Raw genomic sequence first — 12,675 nt, 5'->3', positions numbered from 1 at the left:
AAGTGATAAGATGGAAATTTTTTTGAAAATTAGAGGTTCTTTTATTATAGATATGTGGTTAAATGCGTGCGGAAATATCATTATTGATTTTGTCTATTTTCATTTTAATTTTTAATTTTGATCCCACATTAGTAAAAATCAAATATCACTGTTGTTTTGTAATCAACTCCTATTTATTATTTTAACACCTAAATAACTACGCCGTGATGGAAAATTTTTTATAAAATGATCCAAACAATAGAAAATGTTTTCGACATTTTATCCAAACAACAGAAACATTAAATTTTCTTGTAAAACATTTTACACAGAAAAAATTTTCCTCTAGTAAGTTATTTTCTGGTTACCAAACGGACTCTTATATAAATATTTGCTATATAGTTGTTTAGTATCACAATAAATATCTACTGAACAAATTTTTAGTGGATCTTGAATCAGTACCCTTTTTGCCTGTTAAGAGTCAAAGTGATTATTTCCATCCTCTACTGCAATTTTAAAGATTTTGCAAATGAATTTCTTTATGCTTGTAATTTCAGTCACTTAATGCAAGCTTTCTATAACTTATCTATCAAACATACATGCCCATATGCTTGCACAGATCATAGATGCATACAACTGGCTTCTTGCTGGGTTAGGGGTTATTTTTTTTTTTTCAGCTAGAAGCTGCCTAAGTTCAGTTGTGCACTCACACACACACACACACACATATATGCAAATCTAAACGTAGCCCAGCTTCTGGCCAATATGAATATGTGTGTGTGTGTGTGTGTGTGTATTGTATGTAAGTATGTATATATTCCACTTTAAATTTTTTGTTATTACTTATTAGAATATGCCACATTAGTTCATTTATACAAGTGATTCTTTCTTACAATTTAATGCAGCTTTTTTAAAGATGAAGACTATATTGCCAAATACGACTAGTTCTCCATATTTACCAATATGTTTCTAATGAAGGTGTTTAAGTAACATATTTATGTTTAAAATAAAATCAGAAGTCAAAACACTGCAAAGGAGCTGGTGTGTGGGTTCTAAGGCCATGGAATAGAAACATTAATTTGTTATTGAATATAGTTGCCAGTAAAACCGAACATCCTTTATTAAATTAATACAAGTACTTTATGTAGCAGAAAAAATGTATTCCCTCTGTCCTAATTTGTTTGTCCTATTGGCTTTTTTGGTTAAATTAACTCATTTTAAACCAGTTTACCATCCCAAGCATTTGATACCCATGCTTTCAGCAAGTCACAAAATAACAGAATTAACAGTTATAAATTGCATACCAAATTTATTTAAAAAATATACAGAAGAAAGCATATTTTGTCATATTCTAATGTTAGATGTCATGAGTGGCAATAGAAAATGTTATTGCAAGAAATATTTATTTGGTATTTATTGCTATAAAAGTTTTCTTATATATTTTTGGCACGCTTTTAAGTCCCCCATGTTTATTTTTTTCTGGTATCATTTGAATCAAGGTGATATAGGTTCATCAGTTATAATAAACCTTACAGGCCCAAGCATGATCAGAGAAAAATTCTTAGTTTGCCTGGGATGTTATAGATTACACCAATCATAGGATATGGGCTGAACTCTTCAAAAGCAAACAATATCCGAAAACTGTTTAAGAACAAAGAAATAGATGACACTGTTTCTAGAACATTGACTGTGAGAGGGAAGCACTGTTGAGGGACAGTGTGAGAGATTTGTTTTTAGATATATAGTACTCATACACACACATACACACATTTAAAATTAATGTTCAAAGATGATTTTGTTTGATGAGAAAAATCAAATAGGTACAAAAATATTGGGACAAAGGGAGTAATAGGAATAAAAGTTGAATTTATGCAAGGACTACCTATAAAACCCAAGGTTAAACCCTTTCAATTAAAACCTGGATGTTAGATTATGTTAACCTTTTGAAAAAGCTTTTAACGCTCATAATCACCCCTAGCCCTAATTATCTCTTCCCAGTCTTTTTCCCTCTCTGGAAACCTACATTGAACTCAATTTTCTTCAACTAAACTTCCTAAACCAAAAATTTCTATCGATGACTGTTTTCGTCTTCCACTCTCAAAGCAAATGCTAGAAGATCAGCCTTATTGTTATGGCTCCTAATTGAATTGATGCTAGTCATTAATATCTTGAAGCTAAGATCAGGTAGGAGCCATTCAAAATTTCCTAACAAATGGAAAGACATGGTTAAAGTTGGGGATCCCATCAAAGCACGTCTTGATTTTTGTGTCAAAGTGAATGGTCTCACATTTCAGTTACTTTGAATGATCCCCCCCTCTCCCAATATTCAAGATGTTCATGTTCCTCAAAATATGTTTGTAGACCTATTATTCTTTCATCTCCGCCTTCCTCATTAGAAGGGAAAGTTTTGTTTGTTCCCTATAGTGTGTTCTTGCAAAATTTTTTTTTTTTTTTAATTTTTCAGTTTCGCTTGCCTTCTTGCCTCTACACTTTCTTCAAGGGAGAGAGATTTAGAGCTTTTAATGAGACCAAAAGGTTTTTGGAAGGGGAAGTAAGGGCTTTGCAATTGTTTATAAAAGTAAAAAAGGCATCTGATGTGGCATGTTTTAATTGGGAGGTTTAGATGGGGGTTTTATAAGTAGGTCCTGATAGAAGTTAAACTCTAAGAACAACTCCTTGTCCCTAAAATAAGTTCAGTCTCAATAGGCTAGAATACACTTGCAAAAAGGACCTAAAAGTACATAAAATCCCAAAAGAAAAATCCTGCTAGATGTTATGTTAATGGTGCTCTGCTACAATGTCTTGATATGATGTCTAAAGAGTCCTTTTGTCTCTTGGTACCTTAATTGGAGGTTCCTTGTGATGTCTATGCAAGTTTTGCAACTGTTTCTTGTGTTGCTCTATCATTCCTGGCATCTTCAATATCTCTTAAAGTTGATTCATTCAAGAAACTCTTGCTGTTATTGCTGCAAATACAAAATTGTTTGGCACCAATACCAAATTTTATCGAAGCAATGAATCTAGATGAATAAAGAACGAAGAGTGAGACACAATGATCAGTTATATAGTCAAGGGACTGATCTAGCTAATATATAAGTCCAGGGAACAGAAAGCTTAAGCCATTCTTGGAAACTATTATTATTGGCTATAAAAACTAAAGCATGATTATTTTTTATATAGGATAAAACCCCTTATTGAAGTACATCTCTTATCCTTAATTTAAGTTTAATCAAAGTTGCCCAAATAACATGACGAAATGTACCCAAAAACACATAATAACACTTAGCTACTATTATGGGAATACTAACTTTTTTCTTCAATTTTTGGTTTTTTAAGTTCACCTTGGCATTATATTGGGAAGAGGTAAATTCCAGGATAAATAATGGAAGTGTGAAATTTAAATCTATATCTAAGAAGATTGACATCTGTTAATAAATTCCATTTGAAGAAAACAGCACAATAAATTTTATGTACAATAAATTATACTGAAAATATTGTTTTTTATTAGGTTAACAGTACTTAGACCAAGCCATTTTAGAATTTTCTATTAAATAATATTTCTAAATTTTAAGATGACTTGGTTACTACTTTGGGCACAATAAATGTTGGAGGTATAATTGATATTTAGAATTAGTTCATTCCACAATTTCAATGGGTTTTATGTTTTCCATTTGGAGGTGTACTCTTTAAGTTTTAATTTTGTAAGCATATTTAGTTGACAGCTTGAAAATATGCACAGGTGGAAGTAGGAAGAGGAAAAAATGATGAAACAGGGGAGTTCGTTACGGATCTCCAGACCTTTAGCTCCTTTGGTGAAGTTTCTTTCCTTTGCAACACTCCTCAGCCTTACACAATTCGAGTTCGTGAATTATGTAGGGTGCTACGACTTGATAAACAATCCTTTATGGAGATCGTCGAGATAAACTTTTCTGATGGACGTATTATCTTGAACAACCTTCTTGAGGTAAATTAACGCAAAGAATATTGCTCTCCTCCTTTGCCGCATCTTTTGGAACATCATTTCCTTATATTGGTCCATCATTATGATTATATTGGTATAATTATGATCTCTATTCACTGCAAAAGCTTTCAAGTGTCTTTTTCTAGCCAAGAAATGTGAAACCAGTGAATTACCAAGTTTCATTGCAGCAAATCTTTTCATTTACAGGGAAAAGATTCCAACATGCAGAATGAAATATTAGAGTCGGATGTTACCCTTTTTATTGGAAAGCTTGAATCTGAGCTAGCTGCGAGGTTGAATTGTGCTGCCTACAATGGAGATTTATATCGATTGAAACGTCTGATTGGAGCTGGAGCGGATCCAAATAAGACAGACTATGATGGAAGATCACCTTTGGTATGATTTACTTGTCAGCTAAGTTTTCCTTAAATATTTTAGAACCATACAACTCTGTTCTTTGAAATGTTACTACTCTATACTCTTTACTTAGCTTACAGTATAAATCTATTTTTAGAAAAATATATTAAGGTGACTTCAAATTATGGCAAATTGTAAGAAAGGAGAACTATTTCAATATGGAAAAAAAATGCATCAATCCATTTGAAATTGTGTGACACAACAAGAATGTGAAAGACTGTTTCTGTGTTTTGACTCTCCATAGTAACATTTTCCCTCCCTGAGACCCGCAAGATATAAAAAGAAAGAAGAAAGGGCCACCTCACAGGAAATGAAGAAATACAAGAACAAAAGTTTTCTAGATGATTTCTTTAGTAATGAGGATGCATAGGAAGCTCCTGTAGAGATATACATGGTTATGCGGGTAACAACTCCAAAGAATTTATTCTTAGATGATTTGAGTTAGTCACGCAGAAAATGGTGAATGAAGCAATGACACTACAGCTTTGGGATGCTACATGAATCTTAGCCTCAGAAAAAAACCATAAAATAACTCACAAGATTATCACCAAGTGAGCTGTATTTTATTATTATTGTTATACAGGTTTTGATCCATTTTACACAGTGATTGTTGGTTGAATGTTATCTGATGGGAGAGGTGAACCACTTTAGCAAATACACATAGAAATTATAGGGTTGAGGATTTAATGTTAAAATTAGGGAAAGAAATGTGGATGTTCATCTCTAAGTCTAGAACTATGCAATATTCCACCATCCTCAGTTTCCCTAAACTAATGTGTCGACCCATACCTTAAAGTGGTAGGAGTTTGTGTTTATAAGCTACTATTTGTATAATAATTCTAATTCATAAACTGCACATAGTAGACAAAGGAGTCTTCAAGTATTAGATAGTGTTGTGTATTGAATTTAGAGCACGCCAAGCATTTTGAATAAATGATGATAGGGATACATTATTATCTATCATGTTTAAGATTTGTTCTAGAGCTATTATCCTAGGTTCTACTGTATAGGTATTATAAAATCATTATCTCATGCACATTGTGAAATTACATCTGATCAGTTTCAGCGCCATTGGTGGTAAAATTGGAGACTTATTTATTTATTTATTTTTCCCTTTATTTACGAGGATTTAGATTGTAGGAAGGGATAGTGGAGTTATTACTCTAGACTTAGTACCGAACCAAGTATCTTACTCTTGAAGTGAGTTTGGCTTCTTTACAGTTAACTCCTTATATTCCCCCTACCCTCTTCCCAAGCCCTCTTTTTTTGGTCTTGGGATGCATTTAACACAGCAAGACAACAAGAAACAACTGTATATCTGTTTCTTTCTGTACTGTTGGCTATATTGCTGGTGTTATATAGGCAATCTTGTTTTTGGGAGCATTACGCATTCTCAGTAGCCTTTCCTTTTCCTTTGAATTTCAACTCTATAGCAGATGAATCTAAGCTTTCTGTATCTGATACCCTGAAGGCAGTTCAACTTTCAAGAATCCTACATTTAAAGCAGTCTTCTATCTATTGACTACATAGCTCTAATCCCAAGTATGAATCAAGTTTGTACTAGTTTTTGCTAATAAACAAGTAATTGACATGCCAAGGAGAGACATATTAATTGTGGATAACATGAGTTGCAAGAGGAAACAAACTGGATAACATCATTTCCTATATGATCCATGCAGTAAGAGTGGTCCAATATTTGTACTTCGTAGAGTAGGACTGAAGCAAAAATTAAAAGAAAAAAAACACACAAAAAAACTAAACAAAAAAAGAAAAAAACACATTTCAGTGTATTCAGTTGAAACAAATAAAATTTTAGTAGATGACTATCAGTCTAGTCATGTTCAATGATATTAAACTAGTTGCTTCTTCGAGTTTGCACTAGATATGTATATGGAAATGCAAGTACTGAGATGGAAAGTTCTCTGTATCATATCAATTTACACTGTAATGGAACTTGTGATTTTGACAGACATGCTGGCCCTTCCTTTAACCCTGCTTAACATAGAGGGCCTATAATAGTGCTTGGTCCTTCTTTCAGTTTTGACCCTCTTTAAGTTTATCAATTTTGTTTATTTGAGTTTGAGGCTTTGGCAGTGGCCAGATAAGCTGGAGCTCAGTTAAAATTTAATATTGGATCACAAGATCACCAAGCTGAGCTGTCTGGAGCCCAAGCACTCATACAAGACAAAGAGCTATGTTGAGGCTCATGCTTAATAGAAAATTTGTTCACCAACCTTCAAGAAAGAAAAATCATCTCAGCTAGTTTATTTACAATCCTAGTTGCCTTAACATTTAAGGGAAATATATTTTGCTAGGTGTACACTTTATTTATTGGCTTGTGAACTTTCTGGTGGACTAAAATATGACTTTTGCAACTTATCTGACAAAGGTTAACATGTTAGTGTTATTTGACTAGCAGTATATTAGTACTCAGGTTATTTTACGTCTTCTCTCTCTCTTTTTTTCTTTTTGTTCTCATATGATAGATATATACCTTCCGTTAATGCAGTCTTAAGTGTCTTCTTCTTGTACAGCATATTGCTGCCTCCAAAGGATATGAAGATATTACTTGTTTTCTTATTGAACAGAATGTGGACGTTAATATTTCGGGTAAGTTTCTCACATGATATGTCTCTGTTATTTACCTCACGAATTATGCACATATTTTCTGACTGGATATTGCCTCCAGAGAAATCTACTAATACAGTTTGTTTAATCTTAATCAGATAAGTTTGGGAATACTCCCTTGCTTGAAGCCATCAAGCATGGGCATGACCAAGTTGCTTCTTTACTTGTTAATGCGGGAGCATTACTTGCAATGGATGATGCTGGTGGTTTTCTTTGTATGACTGTTGCAAGAAGGGATTTGGATTTGCTAAAACGTCTTTTGGCTGGTGGTGTAGATCCAAATGCCAAAAGTTATGATTACCGAACGCCACTTCATGTTGCTGCCTCAGAAGGGCTATATTTAGCAGCCAAAATGCTTCTTGAAGCAGGAGCTAGCGTTTTCTCAAAAGACAGGTATAATCTGAAAACTAATCTGGTTTTTCAAGAACCAAAAGAGGTTCCATGTCTTAATTTGTTCTTAGCATTTTATGATAATTTTTTATTGAGAAAACTTGTCACTCTAGGATTCATATTTGTAATATATGTATAATTTGACCCTATTCTTAAACCTGCTGCAATGTTTCTCAGTTTCCTGAACTTGGGATAGAGGTGTAAAAGAGATAACTAGAGCCAGAAAAGCTGACATGAATGAAAAACTGGCTTCAGCCTAAACTTGATTCAATCCTATTTGACCAAAAAGTCAATAACCTGAACTCAGAAACAACTTGAACCCAAAATGACTTGAACCTCCTGAAATGAACCTAACCCGAAATGATCCAAATTCAAATAATCCGTTCAAGTCCAATTCGATTTGACTTCAAAAAGAGTCAACAACTTGAACCTAAAAGTAAACTCAGAGTCAAACATGAATTACCCGAATCTAAAATCACCCAAGCTCTAGATGACCCGATCCAAAGTGACCTGATCCAAACCTAACCCGACCTGCCCAATTGCCACGTCTAGAGATAACCCAATAAATTAGACACGATTAATTTTAGAAGAATGTTGCTTTAGTTGAACACATTTTTTTGTTCATAATCGTTGCTGGGTTTTGGAACTTGTGATGGTTCACACTTTAGACTCTTGATGTTGTTAAAACACATTCAATCATCCAACAAATTGAATGAGCCTTTAGCAAGTCACTGCTCAAAACTCTTAAATTTGTTAATTGTCAATAATAAAAGGCCAGTGTTTATCCCAAAATTAAGATAAAAAAGGCCAATAGAAGATTCATAGTTGTGTGCTAATTATGTTTAATAGTTGCTATTTTATACATGTGCTTTGATCTCTGCCTTTCTGCCACGGAATTTTTCAAAAGTTGTAACTTTTGTTAAGCCCTCTTCTGTTAATAGATGGGGAAATACTCCACTTGAAGAAGCCCATATAGCTGGAAATAGGAATTTGATTGGGTTGCTTGAAGCTGCAAGAGCTTCTCAGATGACTGAGTTCTCTGATTGTCTTCGACAAATTCAAGGTACAACTTAAACTATGTTTGTTGTATAGCTTGTTGAAAGAATCTATTCTTGTCCTCGAGTTTTAAGAAATATTCACTGCCCATGAATGTTCATTCTCTTAGATTAAAGTTCTATTCAATTTCTATACCATCTCAACACCTTTTTTCTCATTTAGCCAGGAAATTAAATATTATAACTAATTTGGAATCCTAGACTATTCTTTGAATAGTAGTTTACTCTCTTATCTATACTGTTCTAGGAACAGTAACTATTTTTTAAATTCTTAAATACATCCGTTTTCAGACAGATTTTTTCTCTCCCTTTCGCTGTTTTTGTCATGTGTCGGTTTTCATGGGCTATCTTTTTTCATTGACCTTGGTTATAAGTTAGATATGAGAGTTGTCTACGCAGTCTGCATGCTTCCTAATGTGAAGAAAAATGGAATATGTGGTTAATCTTTTACCACATATTGGGTTATCTTCCCAATCAAACAATAAGATGAATTCGAGTTTGTTTCTGGTATCTTTCTTTTTTTGTTTATTGGTATAGCTTTTTCTTTTGACTCTTTCTTTGTTATTATTTTTTTGGTTGGAAGAACTGTTTTAGTCGTTCTATCAGTGAATGAGATGTAAGGTTGAAAGCTATGTAGTCGATGATTGAGGAAAAAGAAAAGGAAACAAAAGGGAAAAAAAGTTAAGGGTAAAACACCTACAGGGAAGAAGAAAATGATTAGCAAAGTAAGGCTACATAATTCTTTGGATATAGCTTGTATATATGCAGTTGTGTGTAATGGTGAAAACACTTGCATATATGCAGTCGTGTGTAATGGTGAAAACATCTATCTTTTTTCCACTAATAAGATTGAATTTGCATATGTAAGATACACGAATAACATATTTTTCTTTAAAATAGAATTTTGCCAAAATATAATATATTTCACAAACTTATACCTTATTGGCTAAAAACAACTTCGATAAATGTTATTTTGCTATATGATAAATCATAAGTTGGTGAAATTAATATTGTAATATAACATTGTTAATGTCTTTCAAAAATTTTAAAAGACATGCTTCACTTATCCTTTTACCTTTAATATCCGCTGCAGCACGCGGGTAAAAAAAAAAAGCTTGTAATTCCTCACAAATGAAACAACAGTCCCACTTGCTCCTTCCCAGCTCGCATTTCTTCCCTTTCCGCTTCAAGTAATCGAGAAATGCGTTGGTAGCCTGATAGATGTATTTTACATCACGTAGTTTAGAAGCATGCTTTCTGAAGTCTATTAGTTATGATAATTAGATTTGATGGTCGAGTGAGGGATGGATGTCAAGCATATGATCTTTGTAGATGTGATTTATAGATGGAGTTAATTGTTTGAAAAGCTTTCAGCAATGATACTAACAAATATATTGCGAATGACAGGCGAGATGCGGAAGAAGAAATGCACGGTTTTCCCGTGTCACCCGTGGCATCAAGAGGAGAGAAGAGAGGGAGTTGTCTTATGGGTGCCGGAAAGCATGGAAGAACTAATCAAGGCGGCCAAGGAGCAGTTAGAATGCTCTCATGGTTGCTGTATTTTGTCTGAGGGTGGTGGTAAAATTCTTGACACCAATATGATTAGTAATGATCAAAAGCTATTTTTGGTTGATTAGCGATGGGAAAATTTACAATATAATTCTTGAATAACTTGTTATGAAATTTCTCTGATACTTATATACGAGTGCTAATGACAAATTCAGTTTCCTCCCACCCTCTTTCGTTGTTTCCCCTGCTCTTTTGTTTTTTATTTTATTTATTTTCTCTGATTTTCCCCATTTTCACTAATCTTTCTTTTCCTATATTTCTCAATCTTCATTCATGGTTTGCTTTCCCCTCCTTTTTCTTTTAATTATTATTTTTTTGTTTAAATTAATGTTAATCTACACAAAGAATTAAAAAATTTTAACAAAAGAAATAAAAAAAATTTTGTGACTCATATTGTATAAGTTTATAATGAAAAATCAAATGATTCATATTGTGTAACTACATTATATTGTATTCAATATTTGAAATCATCGAAAAGAACAAAAATAAATTTATTTAAATAATTATATATAGATAGTCACGAATAAAAAAAATTAGAGTCAAAAAAGTAAGCAATGAGAGATTCCTCAAATGTCTATCCAAAAACCTCGCTCTGAAAAAATATTAGCATAAAGGTATTATAACCAAAAAAAAATTATTCATATTATATTCTGTTTCAAATTGAAATTATTAAAAAGAAAAAAGCAATTTTATTTGAATAATTGTATATAAGTAGTCCTACACAAAAAGAAATGTTAATATTTAGGTATTATTTTTTATCATTTTTTCCTTCTCTCTTTTTTCAAAATTTTTTCCTTTTTGCTTTTCGGCATTCTCTCTTAATTTTAATAAAAAGTTTTTTCAGGAAAAAAAAATTTAATAAAATGAACTAAATAAAAAATTAGTTTAAATGCCACATGATGTGTAAATAAACTTTTAAAGGTCTAATTGATTTAATAAAAACACGATTAGAAAATAACTCGTCAAAGTGTAAATAAAAAGAATTGTATAAATTTTTAAGAAAGAATTATAATAAGACAGGTAAATAACTTATCCCTTAAGGGTTATTTTTTTATTTATCACTAATATACATTCCGTGCTTTGCACTCGGGGCATTATGTTTTACTTTTTATTTTATATTTTTTTATCAAATATAAATTTGATTTAAAATAATATTCACGTATCACTTTAATTACATATTTAAAAAATTAATCTTTATATAAGAATAATTTTTTTTGACTTCTCTCAATTCAGGACGTGTTCATTTCAAGATTTGTTTTTCTTTTTTTCACATAATATCATTACATAATGAATGTTCAATGAGTCCTCACATTTGATCTTGGCATTTTCTTGTTGTCATGTGCATGCACCTTTTCGGATGTTGGGCTTTTATGATTGCTGTAGTTGTAGCCTACATCCAAAAGATGCTTAATTGGTGGTCTGCTATTAATTGGGTATTCTCAAGGCATTTTCTCTACCAATTAAAGGCACATCACGAAGATATGTGTCCAGTAAGTGATCTTACGATTTCTACTGTACTGAGAGGTTTATTCTTTGACACTTTCATTTGGGGTCTTTTCACTGCATGTTCTGTGCATGATCCGAAGGTTCATCTAACACATATGGTTTAAGTTGTCTTACACTTTCATGCCTCCTTGTCATGCTTCACCACAACTGCAAAGGACCTGACATGCCCAAAATTAATGGTGTTGAATATGCTCTCCATCTTCTCATTAATAATTCAACATTTTGATAAAACTTCATATATAAATATACTGCAATAAGAATTTAGAACACAAAGTGTACCTAATTTTTTGATCCATGGTTTAACGGTGGAAACAATATTGACCAAATTGATTGCTAGTCTTCAGTGCACTAGGATCTTTTCCTCGTTTTCTTTGTAGCTCTCTAATGGATGAGATTTTTATGTTTTTTTGCTTAGACTAGAGAAGGGAACTAGCCTTCCTTTATATAGTGAATCTCTAGTCCAACCCATCATAGGATATAGGGCTCCTACATAGGCCCACACATTAAGTCCACATTTATTCTATTCATGTATCATTACTACATACATGAATCAGTAGATTCATGTATCATTATTGATTACATATATGAATATGTAAATCCAATTATGAGATATAATTAATTGTTACTTTATCAAGACCAAATAAGCTTAGTCTATTTTATAAAAGACAAAATAAATATAAATAATGTAAGTCCATAATTTTGTATTGAGAAAATCTAACAATCTCCCACTTGCACTACATTATTTAAATTTTTAAATTTTCAAAACACTTTTCTTGAAAATGACTCATAGGCTAAGACACCTTAAAATATTATGAGCTCAATTTAAAAAATTAACTGGCCTTGAGACATACTTCAATAATCCTTCTATCCAATAAGATTTATGATATAGGAAAATAGTAGTAATTACGTCTATTAATATACATAACTAACTATAATCACATATGTCACTGAATCTTATCGACATGAAGTAAATGTGGTAGTGTAGCAATAATTAACAATACATCCGTGATGATCTATATTCATGTGTTGTATTCGTTTGTCAGTTACTTCATTCTCTTCTTGATACAGCTCATGCATGTAAGAGAAATACTTCATGGTTTATTCAGTGAACTTGCATGTCTGTTTTGCATATCTCAAGATTGTTTTATGTGTCGAAGACATACTTTCAAGGCT

The 12,675-nt window shown here is 32.3% G+C and overlaps 1 protein-coding gene across 3 annotated transcripts in view; it reads left to right on the top strand.

Annotated features, from left to right (window-relative positions):
• Positions 1 to 10,161, top strand: part of LOC110422442 (potassium channel SKOR-like) — a 19,507-nt gene extending 9,346 nt beyond the window's left edge. For all 3 annotated transcript variants that reach the window (XM_021436350.2, XM_021436351.2, XM_021436349.2), the window contains 6 exons: positions 3,716 to 3,940; positions 4,145 to 4,333; positions 6,889 to 6,964; positions 7,081 to 7,375; positions 8,314 to 8,435; positions 9,835 to 10,161. In XM_021436350.2, coding sequence (XP_021292025.1) covers positions 3,716 to 3,940; positions 4,145 to 4,333; positions 6,889 to 6,964; positions 7,081 to 7,375; positions 8,314 to 8,435; positions 9,835 to 10,064 — 1,137 coding nt within the window. In that variant the 3' untranslated portion in view covers positions 10,065 to 10,161. The remainder of the gene's footprint in view (positions 1 to 3,715; positions 3,941 to 4,144; positions 4,334 to 6,888; positions 6,965 to 7,080; positions 7,376 to 8,313; positions 8,436 to 9,834) is intronic.
• The last annotated feature ends 2,514 nt before the right edge of the window (positions 10,162 to 12,675 follow it).

Source organism: Theobroma umbraticum, unplaced genomic scaffold (genome assembly GCF_002168275.2).
Source record: "Theobroma umbraticum cultivar Fairchild unplaced genomic scaffold, ASM216827v3 scaffold_146.0, whole genome shotgun sequence".
Taxonomy (NCBI): domain Eukaryota; kingdom Viridiplantae; phylum Streptophyta; class Magnoliopsida; order Malvales; family Malvaceae; genus Theobroma; species Theobroma umbraticum.
The sequence above is the reverse complement of the archived record's forward strand: the minus strand, read 5'-3'. Positions and strand labels throughout refer to the sequence as shown.